The sequence below is a fragment of the Tupaia chinensis genome, unplaced genomic scaffold (genome assembly GCF_000334495.1).
Source record: "Tupaia chinensis unplaced genomic scaffold, TupChi_1.0 Scaffold000146_1, whole genome shotgun sequence".
Classification (NCBI taxonomy): Eukaryota; Metazoa; Chordata; class Mammalia; order Scandentia; family Tupaiidae; genus Tupaia; species Tupaia belangeri.
The window spans coordinates 3,344,204-3,359,272 of NW_006159616.1; the positions used below are offsets into that span (position 1 = coordinate 3,344,204).

General features: G+C 58.6%; 1 protein-coding gene across 4 annotated transcripts in view; it reads left to right on the forward strand.

Annotated features, from left to right (window-relative positions):
* The window catches only part of KIF17 (kinesin family member 17), a 52,301-nt gene that overhangs the window by 21,679 nt on the left and 15,553 nt on the right, over nucleotides 1–15,069 (forward strand). For all 4 annotated transcript variants that reach the window (XR_003548872.1, XR_003548873.1, XM_006145187.2 and 1 more), the window contains exons 6-11: nucleotides 3,173–3,282; nucleotides 6,591–6,738; nucleotides 8,768–9,321; nucleotides 10,111–10,188; nucleotides 11,213–11,430; nucleotides 13,356–13,587. Coding sequence is in view for 2 of the 4 variants with exons in the window: in XM_006145187.2 (XP_006145249.1) it covers nucleotides 3,173–3,282; nucleotides 6,591–6,738; nucleotides 8,768–9,321; nucleotides 10,111–10,188; nucleotides 11,213–11,430; nucleotides 13,356–13,587 (1,340 nt within the window). In the remaining 2 variants the exon portion in view is untranslated. The remainder of the gene's footprint in view (nucleotides 1–3,172; nucleotides 3,283–6,590; nucleotides 6,739–8,767; nucleotides 9,322–10,110; nucleotides 10,189–11,212; nucleotides 11,431–13,355; nucleotides 13,588–15,069) is intronic.

Below are 15,069 nucleotides of genomic sequence, written 5' to 3' on the forward strand. Positions count from 1 at the left end.
ACCATCCATCACCCATTCATCTACCCATCCACCCACCCACCCATCCACCCATGTATCCATCTACCCATCCACCCGCCCACCCACCTACCTTATTTGTTCACCCACCCACCCATGTATCCATCCATCTTTCCTTCTATTCTCCCACCTACCCGTCGTCCTCTGGTCCACCTGTCGATTTGTTCTTTATTCTTTCTTTCCTTCTGTTTATGCATCTACCATTCACTCACCTACCTGCCTGCCCACACATCCACCCCTCTTTCCTCCCCGTCCTTCCAGCCGTTTGGTACACCCCCCCCACCCACTCCCTCTTTGGCCCATTCTTCCACTCCATCCAGCCCTCCATTCTTTAACCGGTCCTGTCCCACGCTTGCCCGTTGACGCCAAGCCCCTAAGTACCTCTTCTTTGTGGGGGCTGTGCTAGGACGCAGATGCCTCAGATCCAGGCTGTCCCTGGGTGGGAGAGGGACACTCCAGCAGACGGTCATGAGCAGCAAGACAAACTCTAGGGCAGGCAGACAGCTGTGGGGACAGAAAGGAGTGTGCAGCCCGTCCGGGGCTGGGACTGTCACAGAGGGCAGAGACTGAACGGACTCTGGGGGATGAGGAAGTGCCCTGTCAGGATGGCAGGCCAGTGCTCAAAGTCACACACAACTCTCAGAACACCGGGGTACCGTGCCTCCTGCTGGCCGCCTGGGGAGAAGGGAGGTGCAGTCAGGCGGCGGCGGCAGGGGCTGGAATGGGGGCCTCGACCGCCATGGTGAGGGATTCCACTTGACAAACATCTTCCCCCTCTTCCTTTCCTTCCCACCCTGGCCCTGCTCACCTCCGGGACTGGTAGGGGAGGTCAGGCAGTGAGAGGTACCAAGACGCAGGGCCGGGCTCCGCCAGGGGGGGTCCCCAAACTCACAGCTAACCTTTGTCACCTCCCAGTAGTCATAGCAGCCTTCCAGGGCACCAGCTGTTCGTGTCCCCTCTTCCTGGACAGGGACCTGGGGCGCGGCGCACTGAAGTGACTGGGGCGGCATTGGGTGGAGGGCGGGTAATTGGCCAGCCCGCCTGCTGCTTCTCCGGAGGGGACTTGGCCCCTGTGAGCTGGGGGGACTGTCTGGGAGGAACGCACGTGCGGCCTGAGCGCAGAGTGCGGCACGTGGGCATAGACCGCGTGAGCTGCCCTGCCTGTGGGCTGGGCCTCGCAGCCAGGGGTGCCTCCATGGAGCTCCACGTGCTCCCCGGCTCAGGGACACGTGACCCCTCAGCCCCAGCTCTCTGGCTACTGCCGTGCCTCTCTCTCTCTCTCTCAGTAAATGGGACCTTGTCTCTTTTCTCTGGTCACAGTTTCTTTCCTTCCACTCATTCTCGCCTCTACTCCAGGCAGACCCTGCCCCTGTCCTGCCCTGGTCACCGATGGCCTTGTCGTTCAATGCGGTGACAGCCCTCAGCTGGCCTCGCCTTGCCCTCAGCAGACGCTGACTCAGCTGATCCCCTCTTGAAGCTCGATCTTCCGGCTGCCGTCTTTTTTCCTCCCCCCCTCCCTTCCTTTCTTTGTAAGAGAGGGAAAGCGAGAAGTCACACAATCCCGTCTTGCTCATTCCCCCTCAGGACTTCGGGCACTGGCACACGTGCCTAGAGGCTTCTCAAGGACCAGGTTCAGGACTTGAACCACACAGTTGGCCATGTGGGTCCGGGTGCTTTAACCTCCCCACCGCCTGGCTGCCCGGCTGCCCTCTGTCCTGGCTCTCCCTGCCTCTGCAGCCGCTCTGTCTCAGGGCCCTGGGAAGAGCCCTCCTTACCTCCTCACCTCCGTCTAGGCCAGCCAGGTCTGTCCTCCCGATCCTCCCTGTGGTCTCGTGGCATCGGCCCCCTCTGTGCCTGTAACTCCCGTGTGCATCCCCGCAGCCGTCTAGTGGGCTTTCCTACCCATCTCGTCCAGGCCCCCAGATCTCACCTTGCAGCTGTCCCTGCCCAGCAGATGGTCACTCCGTCCTCCCCAGTGCTCAAGGCAGACACCTTGGGGTTTTCTTGGCTTCTCACTCTCTCAAATCCACATCCAATCTGCCAGCAAGGTGCCGTTGTCTCTACCTTCAGAACATGCCGGAGTCCTCTGCTGCTGCCTGGCCTGGACTGCTGGAATGTTTTCCTAAACTGCAGTCACCCCCCCCGGTCTCCGGTACCTGCCTCCGTCCTGCTCTGAGCATTCCCCACGCTGCAGCTGGGGGTCCTGTTCAAGTGCAAGGGCCGTTCTGCACTGCTCACTCCACCCAGGGGCCCCACTCAACCCACAGCGAAGTCAGAGCCCTCACGGTGGCTCCCCAGCCCTCAAGGTCTGGCCTGCTGTCTCCACCTTCTCTGTACCTCCCTTTCTGCTTCCCTGTCCACCCCTCATTCCGCTGCTGCCACCCTGGGCTCTTGGCCATCCCTGGGCCAGTGCAACCACGCCTGCCGCAGGGCCTTTGCACACACTGCCCCCAGATGCCTGGGAAGCTTAGCTCCAGGCTCTGTGCCCACCTGGATTCAGGCTCCCTTTACTTCCATCCTGCTGTGACTGGGAGGTCTCCCTCGGCGCCGCCATGTAAAATGCAGTTCCTCCTGCTGCTTACTCCTCACCACGATCCCTGCCGTCTTTGTCTTCTTAGGGCCCTGGCCTCCTAGCGGGTTAAGCATTTGGGTTGTCAGTACAGCTTGCTGCTCCCCCAGTGGGGGGCTCAGCGTGGGTGGGAGTGTGGCTCGTGCTGCACCCACAGGATCGAGAACACCTGTGCGTGTAACGTGACTTGTACATGGAGACGTGTTTGAAATAAGTTGCATGCTGGGACCAGCAGATGGCACCGTGGTTACATAGCTGGACTCCCACGTGGCCAATTGCGGTTCAAGTCCTGGACCCGGTGGCCTCAACCTCACTGGGCATATGTGCAGGTGTGCCCAAGATCCCGAGAGGGGAATGGAGGAGAAGGGATTGCAGCGTGGCCATCCCCCCCTGCGGTGATTTCTCGCTTTCTGTCTCTCCGGCTCTTTCTGTCTCTCAGGTAAGTGCACATGTCCAATAGCAAAAATCTCTCCAAAAAAAGTTGCACACTTCAGTGTTTTCGAGTGACCACAGAGTTCATCTTTTCATGGGCCTTGTTCCTGCAGCCCACGTGCACCTCACTGAGCCCTCGTTTCTGTTTCCTCACAGCCCTATTGGCCAGTCAGGCACCCCTAAACTCTGTCCAGGCTGAGGAGAAGCCATTGCCTCCATCTGGGACCCCACAGGACACAGAGGCCGAGAAGCAGCTGATCCGAGAGGTGAGGCCCCGGTCGGTGGAGGATGGGCGGGTGGCGAGGCGGGCAGGCCTGGAGGACACAGCTCTGGCACAGGCACTCCACCCTCGGCTTCGCTGTGGGGCGGTACTGCCTCCCCTCGGCCGTGGCTCAGAGCACCGAGGCTCAAAGGAGGCCGTGCTGCCCAGGTCACACAGCTAGGAGCCTGGGCTGGGCTTTGAACTTGGGTTCCTGACCCCAGAGTGCAGTCCATGCATGTCAGTGCCATGTAGGGAGAGCGGAGAGGATGGGGGTGCTCCTGGAGCATGCCTACCCTCAGTACTGAAGGAAGGGGTGGACGTGGGTTGATGGAAGCGAGAAGCTGCCCTTGGAACGACCGTGCAGAGGTGAGGCGGTCAGAGTGGACGGGATCTGCCCCAGCAGCTGCCCACAGGCCTGGGCTCAGGGCAGTCGAGTGGGTGGAGGGACCTGAGCCCATGGATTGCCTCCCAACACCCCGGAAGCAGCAAGGCAGGCAGGGCCTGGTTTCTGGAGCTGCTCTGACATGGTCTTACCCTGACCCTGGGCTCCGTTGGTTTCCCGAGGCAGCTGCCCCTGGAGGCTGTTCTGAGCCAAGCCCATGTGGACTCCTTCCCCCCTCCCCCAACAGCCCCTCTAGGGCACTGGCTCTTCCTGATAGAGAGCCTGGAGCCAGGCTGGGGCTGCTCTGCCGGGGCCTGCGTGTGCCCGCAGTGGGCCCTGCCACTCAGTGCTGACTCAGTTAGAGCTGGGACCAGCCCTGGGCCCTGGAAGCCCCCCATAGGCCCCAGACTCTAGGGGCAGCCCAGGTAAGGTCTAGGTCTTAGGTGACAGGTGCCGGTGACAGGTGCAGGCTTCTACTGTTCGGGCAGAAGCTAAATGGTGGTCCCCACGGAGGCTCTGGGGCCCAGCTGCTCATTCTGAGGTCAGGTGCAGGGCCAGTGGGTAGGGAGGCCTCTGGGAATGGCTGAGCACAACTCAGAAAGGAAAGAGGTTCCCTGTTGAAGTGTGCTTAGGTCAAACGCGGAGTAGGGCGGGAGCCTCCTCCCGTGAAGGCAAGCCTCGGCTTTGAGTACACAGGGCGCCGCCGCCCCCTGGTGGTGACCAAGAGAACAGCTACTCTGGCCAGGCTGCTCTGAGGTGCCAGAGACCAGCAGGTCCCTCTGCTGCTGGGATGGGGCTGCCACTAGAGGCTCATCTGCAATTCAGGACCCCACAGTTCAAAGTGGAAGGCCTTTTACCAGGGTCAGGTCTGGATGGAGAAAGCTCTGGAAGGTGCTGAGCATGGAGTACTGAGGAAGGAAGGAGGGGTGAGGTTGGAAGGAGGTGGACAGGTTGTGGGCCCAAGGTCTCCAGGAGGCCATCAGAGAGCCATGTGGCCAGGGACGCTCCCTGAGCCTCCGTGACGTCACAGGTGTTGGTGTGACGCTCAGCTCTCTGAAAATGTGTCAGTCGGAGCTGCAGCATTCGGTCCCCTCCTCCAAGCCAAAGCAGCACTGTCTGTATCGGTTTTTCCTTGCCAAAGGGATCCTCAGGGCTGGGAGTGTGCCCTGTCCCCCTCTCCCTCTGGCTTATCCCAGCTGTGGGCGCCCCAGGTGCACAGGAGCACGGGCTAGCATTAATTCCTAGCTGCCCTGCCCTCCTCGGAAGCTGTATGTCAGAGGCCTGGGCGTCCTCACACCCTGGAGCCCAGCAGTTCTGCTTCCTGTACGTGGGGTCCCAGGGTGTTACCGGGCCCTGCTCAGTGCGAGACACTGGGGCTGCAGGGCGGGAGGGCCCCTGCTCTCTGGGAGGACACGTCCTGGTCGGGGAATCTGGAATAAACTGTAAGCAAATAAAGAGAATAAAGGAAACGTCCGTGCATGCTAAGGAGAGTAGGTGAGGGGACAAGAGTGGGGGTGAGGGGCAGCGGTCTTCCGACAATGTGGGCATGGACGCCGCTGGGAGGGAGGGTGTTCGGAGCTCGGGAGAGGTTCTTACTAAGCCCTCAGGCAGCAGAAGTGGGCGGGTCTAGGAGTCCCTGAATGCAACAAAAAAGGATCAGGGGGATGAAGCTGAAGAACTGAGTTTATTCGTGAAGGATCCGAGAAGTGCGGTCGTGGGTACCTGGTGGCTGTGGGGAGAAGGGTTTGGGGCAGAGGCAAGAGTGGAAGTCCAATTCCTCCTTCATTCTCCTCTCAGGGTTGTGGGTGTGCACACACATGCCTGGTGTGTTTTTCTTTCTTTTTCTTCTTCTTTTTTTTTTTTTTTTTTATATTTTTTCCCTAGGGCATGTGTGGTTGCTAGAAAGAGAAAGAGAGTGTGCTTGCTAGAAAGAGAAAGAGAAAGTGAGAGGGAAAGTGAGAAATCACGCCCCCCCCTCCAGTGGGGATGGTCACACCACAATCTCTTACTGTCCTCTCGGGATTTGGGGCATGCATGCACCTGTGCCCAGCATGGTTTTCAAGCTATCAGATCTGGGACTTGAACTGCTGTTGGCCATATGGGAGTCCCACACCTTGACCACCATGCCATGTGTGCCTCCTGTCCATGTGCTTTTCAAGCCAGTGGGTCCAGGCTCCACTCTGGATTTGGCCACTTGGGATGCAGCTGCCTTTACCACCAAAGCACTGGCTGACCCTCTCTGTATTCTAACAGGCTAGTAATATATGTATTTGTGATCTGTTTTTCACCACACAAAAATATATCATTGGGCCAGCTGGTGGCATGATGGTTAAGGCACTGGGTCCCATATGGCTGACTGTGTGATTCGTGTCCTGGCTCAGCGGCTTGAGAAACATGCCAGTCACATGTGTGTGTGCATGCCCAAAATTCCAAGAGGAGACTGGAGGAGAAGGGATTGCGGGTGATCGTCTGCCTGGGGTGCTTTCTCACTTTCTCGCGGCCCCCACCCCCTGGCAAGCACACACACTCTGTAACGAATTTAAACACAACACAGAGAGAGGCCCAGCCTCGCCAACGTGTGCTGGCCCCTGCTGCTGTGCAGGGTGAGGTCACATGGGAGGCCCAGGTTCGATTCCTGGCCCGCCCTGACCATCGAATGCTGTGGCCGTCAGTCCCTGCTGCTTGGGAGGTTGAGTCTTAGGCTGGTGACTTTGAGGCCCTGTTTAAGGGAGAAAAAAAGAAAAAGTAAGGAAAACACCTGTAGAATAGCTCAGAAAAGTCTTCACTAGCAAGTAGCCATCACAGGGCGTGTATGGGATTCATTTTCATTTTTTGGCTCCCTTCATTTTCTGTATTGTTAACAAATAAAGGGTCACTGGGAGTTGGGCTTTGAGGTGGCGGTAACTGCCCCACGCCCCCGTCCCATGCAGGAGTATGAAGAGCGCCTGGCGCGGCTGAAGGCCGACTATGAGGCGGAGCAGGAGTCCCGGGCCAGGCTGGAGGAGGACATCACCGCCATGCGCAACTCCTACGACGTGAGGCTGTCCACGCTGGAGGAGAACCTGAGGAAGGAGACAGGTGGGCTGCCGGGCCTGCCCTGGGGGCCCGCCCCTTCCTCCTCTCAGTAACTGACTCACAGAGCACTTCCTGTTTCTCTAGTTTGTACAAGTCGCGTGCCCTTGCCAGAGACAGAGCGGGAGGGCGAGAAAGTCCCCCCCTGGGGGGGTAGCCACGCACAATCCCTTCTCCTGTTGGGATTCTGGGTGTACACACGCGTGCCCAGCGTGATTTTCAGACAGCCTGGTCCGGGATTCGAACCTCATAGTCTGTCTCGTGGGATCCAGTTGCCTTAATCTCCACACCATCTGCTGGCTCTACGGCACTTCCTGTACACCAGGCTTGGTTCTACTAAATCCTCACAGCAGTCCGGCCAGGTAGCCACCACATTTACCCTCATTGTATAGACAGGAAACTGAGACACAGAGAGGGTAGGCAGCTTGTCCACAGTCACACAGCTGGTAAAGCGGACCAGCACGGGGACCAGGCGGAGGTCCGAGAGCCAGCGCTCTCTCCCCTAATGCTGCCTCTCGATGGCCCACAAACTGGGCCTGGAATTACAAATGCTCGCTCTTGTTTCAGAGGCGAGTTCCTGCGTTTTCTAGTCTCCTCTCACTTTTAAGCCAATCCGCTAGCAAAGCCACCAGATCCCATAAGAGTTGAGTCATTAGCAAGAACTTTGACCTGTTCAAAAGTTTTCATCTTCTGTTTGACAGTCTAGGACGGGGTCCCCAACCACCTGGCCACTGACCAGTCCTGGTCATTATTATTACAACATAATAATAATAAAAGTAGCAACCAGCAGGTGGTGTGGTGGTCAAGGCATTGAACTCCCACAGAGTTGACTGTGGTTTGAGTCCTGGACCCAGCAGTTTGAAAATCACACCAGGCATGTGGCCATGTGTGCCCAGAATCCCAGGAGGAGAATGGAGAAGAGGGGATTGTAGTGTGACCATCTCCTCCCACCCCCCGGCCAGGGTGATTTCTTTCCTTCTCTCTGTGTCTCTCCAGTGAGCACATATGCCCTATGGCAAAAACCTAAAACAATAATCCTATAAAAGCAAAGCGCACACCCAGTTTAATGTGCATGCATCGTCCTGAAACCAGCTCTGACCCTGGTCTGTGGAAACATTGTCTTCCACAAAACTGGGCCTGGCTCAGAAAGATTGGTGACCGCTGTGTAGGATGCCCTACCACACCAGGCCTTCCCCAACACCCACGCTGCCCGGAAGCCCGGGCTCCTCAGTGCCCGGAAATGCTGTGAGCCCAGTCTGTAGCGGTGTGATGGGGTCACTGGTTGGCACCACTGTGTGCCAGGACACGTCAGTGCTGTACCTGCACCCCTCAGTCGACCCCCCACAGCCTGGTGAGGTAGAGCTTCCTGGACCCTCCCATAGTGGCGCGGAAGGAGAGGCTGAGAGGTTCAGGTCACCAGGCTGGGGAGCAGGTGTCACACTTCAGCAGAGGGAAGGCCAGGACCCTTGCAGAGGAGCCTGGGACGCAGATGAAAGGAAATAGATGGAGTGTCCAAGGAGTGTCTAAAAGCCCCGAGCTGGGATCCCTACGGAGGCCGGTGTAGACATAGTCCCAGCAGGATGGGAGGGAGGCACCCCTGCTGGTGGAGACCCAGAGGTGACATCTTTGGTCCTTCGGAGTGTCCCTTCCAAGTTGAGTTTGAATATTAGTTCTCCATCAGTCTGAAGGGTTCACCTGACTCTTCCAGCCGGAGCACACGCTGTGGTGAGGAGCCCTGAGCTGGGCACCACAGAGGGGACACCTAGGGGTCTTGAGTGTGAACCTGCTGACCACGAGCTCTTAGCCATGGAAGGCAGCTGCCGAGTAAAGAGCCCAGGACTTAGTGCCCGGTGAGATCAGAGAATGGAGATCTCATGGCGTCGTTGAGGGAAGGCGTCCTGAAAGAGGTAGGAGGAGGCAGGATTTGGTGGCTCTGGGGACTTGTTGGGGAGATAGAGGGCTTGGGGCCAACTTCAGGGCAGAGTCCCCCTCTTTCTAACCCCTGAGGCCCTGAAGGAAGCTCTCTGTTTTGCAGAGGCAGTCCTGAAGGCGGAAGTCCTGTATAAGGCCGAGGTCTTGTCCCGGGCTGAGTTTGCCAGCAGGTCTGAGTACTCGCCGGCCTTCCAGTATGAGACGGCGAAGCCCACGATCTTTTCCATGCCTGACGCTCTACCCAGTGGCTCTGTCTCCAAGCCTGAGGTTTCGTCCAGGTCTGTGGATCTGCGCACAGCGGAGCCCTCCAGGTCGGAGATTTCTCTTGGCTCAGAGGAGTCATCCACATTCGAAGAAGCTTCCATGTCTGAGACCATCCCCGGGCCTGGGGAGCCATCCAACGTGGGGTTCCCCACACCCGAGGTGGCATCTAAGAGCAAAGACTTCTCAGATGAGTGTCTCAGCCAGGAGGTCGCCAGGCCCTGGCTGCAGGAGGAGGCCTACCCTCAGGAAGAGGAGCTGCAGCTGGCGCCCCTGCAGATGCTACCAAGCCTGCGAGACCCGTTTGCTGAGGTGGAGGCCAAGCTGGCCAGACTCTCTTCCTCTCTGGCTAAGACAGATGAACTGCAGGCAGAGGTCCCCAAGGTTCCTGAGCAGGTAGTTGATGTCACGTACGATTATGTGCAAAAGTTGGAGCTCACAGCACAGCACCAACTTCTGCAACCCCGGCATGGCCTGCACCGTCCCCGTGGCTCTGGGGTGGGTGGGCTGGTGTTGCCCAGGGGCAGTCATAGGCAGGGTTCTGGGAAAGAGACACCCTTTCCGAGGCTCTGAAAGTCAGTAGGGCAAGCCAGGTGTACACGTGTTCAGAGAGTTGGCCTAGTTGTCATGGTTACACCAAGCTTCCAGGCCCTCCTGAAGGAGCTGGGAGGCCATGGTGGACCTGCATACTTGCAGGCTCAGGGCAGAGGGTGCTGGGTGGGGGTCTGGGGATGCGGCTGCTCCAGCCTGCTCCCTGTCCCTCCTCTTTGGACGTTTGACAGTTGTTTTCCCTTTCTTCCCCTTTCTGTCCTTGCCTTCCCTTCCTGTGCGTACAGGCCTTTAAATCAGACAGACCTGGGTTCAGATCCTGGCTCTACCATTCCTTAGTGGTGTGGCCCTGGGCAGTCCCCCTCTTGGCTTCGATTTCCTTATCTGTAAAATGGGGATCTGGCGTGTGCTTCAGACAGACAGGGGCGCTCCTGGCACACGGGAGGTGCAGGCCACGTGCGTCTCTCCGATGTCCTCTCCCCCCACCCCGACCCCTCTGTGCCCCTTCTCAGCAGCGAGAAGCAGGAGTTTGGGCTCAGTAGCCTTGGGGGGTTGAAGCTGAGGGCAGGGGCAGATCAGAGGATGACTCTAGCCCTAAACCATCCCTCTTCCTCCCCGACCCTGTTCTCCTCCAAGCACCCTTCCCCGACAGACTGGCTGGAGCCCACTGATGCCACAGCTGAAGCCGAGGTGGCCGATGGCGTCCTCAGGACTGTGAGTAGCCCTGGGTGCTGACCCTCTGTGCAGGACTGGGTTCCATTCTACTTCCATTCTACCTCGTCGCCTTCCCCAGAGACTCGGCGGGCAACCCCAGCCCTCCTGGGCTCCTGGCTGGTGGCCCGTGGCCCAGCGGAGGCCGATCCCAGGGCCCGTCACGTCTCCGCTTGCCGAGCGAGTCAGGACCCTTGTTCTGGATGGCGGTTTCCACTTTCCCAGCCGCGTTGCCCTTTGCCTATAGGAGCTGAAGCTGGCGTGGGCAGAGGGTGGGGCTGCAGGCTGGGCTGGTGGCCCCGGAGGCACTGACAGGAACCCCGGGTGGCACCTGGTTTGGGTCCCACCCAGTCTCTTCTGGTAAGACAGCTTGTGAACCACAGGGGTGCCAGAGAGAGGTTTTAAATCCAGCCAGGTTGCTCAAGGACAGCCTGCTCCCTCTGGACTTGGGCGGGGTGCAGCCGGCCCCCTCAGTTCCTCGGTGGCCTGTAGATAGACCGGCTGGGGAAGCCCTGGCTAGAAAGTGACATCGAGAGGGGACCCCGGGCAAGAAGGACCAGGGGAAGAGCAAGCCCTCTTCAGCAACGGGGTGGCAAGTGCTGAGCCCCATGCTGGCCTGGTGTTGCCTTTCTTGGGTGCAGAGTGAGGCCAGGGTGCTGGCAGGGCAGGCAGCTGTGGGGGGAGCAGGGAACAGGTGTGGGGGGTGGGGGTGACAGCCTGGGGAAGTCTGGATGTCCCTGTGAGTATGATGGGGAACCAGGAAGGACTAACGGGAAAGGGATGTGGCCACTTTCCATTTTAAGGACATTGCTGGCTGCCATGTGGAAACTGGATCTTGGGGGACGAGAGGGGAGCTAGGAGGCTGGCCTGGGGGACATTGATGGGACGTAAGACCTCAGCAGGGTGCATTTCTGTGTAACTGGTGTCTGGGAAGAGGCGATCTGTCCCAGGGGACTGCAATGGGCAGGTTGTGGGCCCGCCCCCAGGGCAGCCTTCCCACCTCCACCCTGGTTTCTCTTTGTACCAGGAGGTTGGCCTGGCCTCAGGAGCAGCCGGTGAGCTGGTGTTGAAGGCAGAGCCTGGTGTGTGGCCCGAGGCCGAGGCCGAGGCCGAGGTCCAGACCGCGTTGGCCCAGCCTCAGCCCCTGCTGGTGCCGGCCAGCGTGCGGAGGGAGAGCGGGGGCGTGGAGGTGGTGGTGCTGACCGACGACCTGCCCCTCGTGGACCAGCAGCAGGTGCTCGCCCGGTAAGCCCGGGGCTCAGGGCTGTGGGGACCCTGCAGGGAAGGAGCCCTGTCCCAGGCTCCCCACCATCTGCCCGCTGAGCCCACACTCAGCTCTGCCTCCCGCTGTGGCTGAGGGGACCCCAGGAGGAGGTGGGAGGGCATGGTGCTAGAGTCCACAGGGCAGGAGGGTTCAACTCGGGCTGCACAGGCTCCCACCTGGCTCCAGGAAGCCTCCCGCAGGGAGCGGCTGTTCCAGGCCTCCTTGCCCGGCTGGCTTTCACGGAACTGCAAGGGAGGGTGTTGCAGGCTTTCTCAGGGTCCCAGCTGAGCGCCAGCTCCTGACCTCCAGTGTCCTCCCTGACATAAGGCTCGCTGGCCCTTGGGACATGCCACCCCCAGGCTCTCGGACCACCTGGGGAGCCTTCCCGCACTCGCTGTGCAGTGTGTCATTCATTTAACTTTACCTCCCCCAGCCTCGTTCTCACTCCTGTAAGTGAGGGTGTCATCCCTGCCTCCCTGCGAGGCTCAGCCTCCAGCCAGGAGCTCAGCATCCTCCCAGCCAGCCCCAAAGCTGAGGTTCAGACTAACTGAGCAGCTACTAAGTGCTGGGCACCAGGATGCAAATGCGAATGACGTGCTGCCTCAGCCTTTAGAGGTTTACCGTCCAGGCCGGAGGCCACGTTCTCTTGGGCTGGACCATCTGACCACCTGAGCGCCTGCCCTACCTCCTCCACTCACCGCCACCTCGGCAGGCTTCAGACCTCTGTGCCTGAGTTCATCTGCAAAATGGGAGACGCTGATAGTCCCCACTTGGGAAGTCTGTGGCGAGCGTCGAATGGCTCAGCGCTGGCAGAGGCGGCAGCCCAGCCCCGGGCACAGAGAGCGCTGGCACTTGTCGAGACTGTGTCCACGATGTGGTCTGGAGAGGAGGTCGGGGGAGGCCTCTGGATGAGCGGATGCCTGAGTGGGTCTGCAGGACAAGCACCCCAGAGCGACTTTGTAGGTGGAACACAGCACCTCCACAGGCAAGGCGTTGGGGGCCAGCCTGAGTTAGGGGTGGTCAGTGCAGTGGAAGCTGAGATATGGGGGCCCTGTGGGTTCCCCGTAGGTACGTGGGCACCCTGCTATAGGGCCCACAGAAGGGCTTAAAATCGAGGCGCGACCTAGGCGTGGTTCCCTTCTGCCCTGGTGCCTGAGCTCAGCGCCAAGCCTGAGGCAGAGTGAGCCTCCAGCTCTGTCACCAGGTTCTGCTTCCTCCCTTGAGCGTGGGCTTGTCTCCCCCTTTATATCCGGTGCCAGCTCCTGTCCTTTGGAAGGGGTAGGGTCTAGCACGTTGTGAGGGGCTGTATTAGCCAGCTTCCGTGGGAGCCTTTCTCTGTAGTTCCGTAAAATTCGTGCTTTCAAAAGGCAAAACTAAACATCTTTGAGATATAAATATCTCAAAACATTGGGATGTAAGGATGTTAAGATCTGTATTGTGCGTGTCCCTACTGGATTCAGCTCGGTGCTCCGAATGTACTCAGTGCTCACTGCCCGGGGCTGTTCTGACCCTTCTGGTTGCTCAGAGCTTTGCGCCAGCCTGCCCGGCTTTAGGGGCCATGAGCCCTAGGAGGCGGTGCAGCGGGCCAGTGAGCTTTGGGCCCACAGAAACCCTCGTCCTCACTGTTGGGTGGGTGAGTCTGAACCCACAGAAGCCCCCAGCCTCACCGTGGGCAGGCCCACTGGTGCAGTCGAGTGCCAGGGCACGGAGCTGGGTGCATATGGTAGGGATCCAGGTTCTGGCCCCGGGCAAGCACCTTCCCTGCCCGAGCCTCAGCTTACCTCTGGGGGAGAGGGGGGCTGTTGGGTGTGTTCGGGGGATCACACTTAGCCCAGAGCCTGCCGGAGAACAAGTGCTCAGTGATGGGCAGACACTGTCACGTTTGCTTTCTCCCCCGCGCGGGCAGTTTGCAGCTGTTGGAGCAGCAGGTGGTGGGAGGGGAGCAGGCCAAGAACAAGGACCTGAAGGAGAAGCACAAGCGGAGGAAGCGGTACGCTGACGAGCGCAGAAAGCAGCTGGTGGCCGCCCTGCAGAACGCCGACGAGGACGGTGGGGACTGGGTGCTGCTCAACGTCTACGACTCCATCCAGGAGGAAGTGAGGGCCAAGAGCAAGCTGCTGGAGAAGATGCAGAAGAAGGTGAGGCCCTCGGCCCAGGCTCCCGTGCCCTCGGCCGGCATGGGCACCCCCTGGCAGCAGGCAGGACCCACTCTCCATCTTTACGCCGGCACTTCCTGAGTGCCAGCCACGTGCTGCGCCTGTTGCTGGCCACACACGTGACAGTGACAGCCATGTTCCTGCTGTTGTGAGCTCATGTTCTGGTGGGAGCAGGCATGTGCGAGCATGGGATACGTGTGTGTGGGATAATAACCCGTGGAGGAAGAAGAAGGGGGGTGTCAGGTAGGGTGAGTGCTGTGAAGAGGATGCCAGGCCAGGGTGGCTTCATTTTTATTTTCTGTTTTTATTGATGGTTAAGTACACAAATTGCAAATGCATGGCTTGGCTCATTTCTACAAAGTGCATGCAGCCAGGAACCCGGCACCCACATCTGGAAGCTGGGCACTATCATGCCCAGGAGGCCCAGGGTTACCATGGGTGGGGGCGCGTGGGGTGTTCTCATGCAAGTAGAGACTTATAGGGGGACCCAAGAGATCAGAGCGGGCCCTGCGATGGCCTGAGAGAGAGCCGGGAGCAGGACTGAGGTTAACTGCTGCATTGGGGGCAGAGCAGAGGGGACCGTGGCTTGAGGAGGAGTGAGGCAGGAGGGGGGAGAAGGCCGTCTGCCCTCTGTCTAGTAACCCTTCCTTCTGAGCATGCCTGTGTGGCCTGGGTGTCATCACGGTCCTTGGCCTCTGCAGAGTTGCCCGGTAGAGGCAGCCACAGGATCTTGCCAAAGCACAATGCTATTTCCCCCTCCTTTTTAAAAGTTTGTTTCTTTCTTCCATGAGGGAGAGACAGACAGATACACCCAAAGGGTGCCCATGCTGGGACCCACTCCCAGCCTTGGCCACCCTGGACTGTGGGTGCTCTCTGTGCCCAGTGTGAGCTGGGGTGCGACCCTGGGATGTGAACCCTGGACCTTCCTATGTGGGCCCAGCTGTGTTACTGCTGCACTTCTGTCTGCCTCCCTTTGTCCCCCCAGCCTTTTTTATGAGTATGTGTTGCATATCAGTCACGAGGCTGGATTTTTTTTGGGGGGGTTATATATATTTTTTTTTCCAATTTGTTTACGTTCACTCACTGTACATCATTACAGCATACAAAATGAGATTTTCCATCCAGAGTACACTGTATATTGTCTCAATCAAGCACATCAACAAACATGTTATTATAACAAATAATTTTTCATTTCTTGTTCCTGTATGTTTTGCCTTTTTCCCCCCATCCTTGATTCCCTATCTCTTACCCTCTGCCATCTCCCACTCTCCTCCCACACAGTCCCTGGTATCTATGTTTACTTTCTATACTGTTCCCCCCCCATTTTTTATTGAATTACTAAAGATCTTAATTAATCTAAATATTTTCATAGCAAACACAGCTGATATATACATTTCCATGAACACAAGTCTAACTTTAGGCATCCTATAAAGTAGCACCTAGCTGGGGCTATATATCTTACTG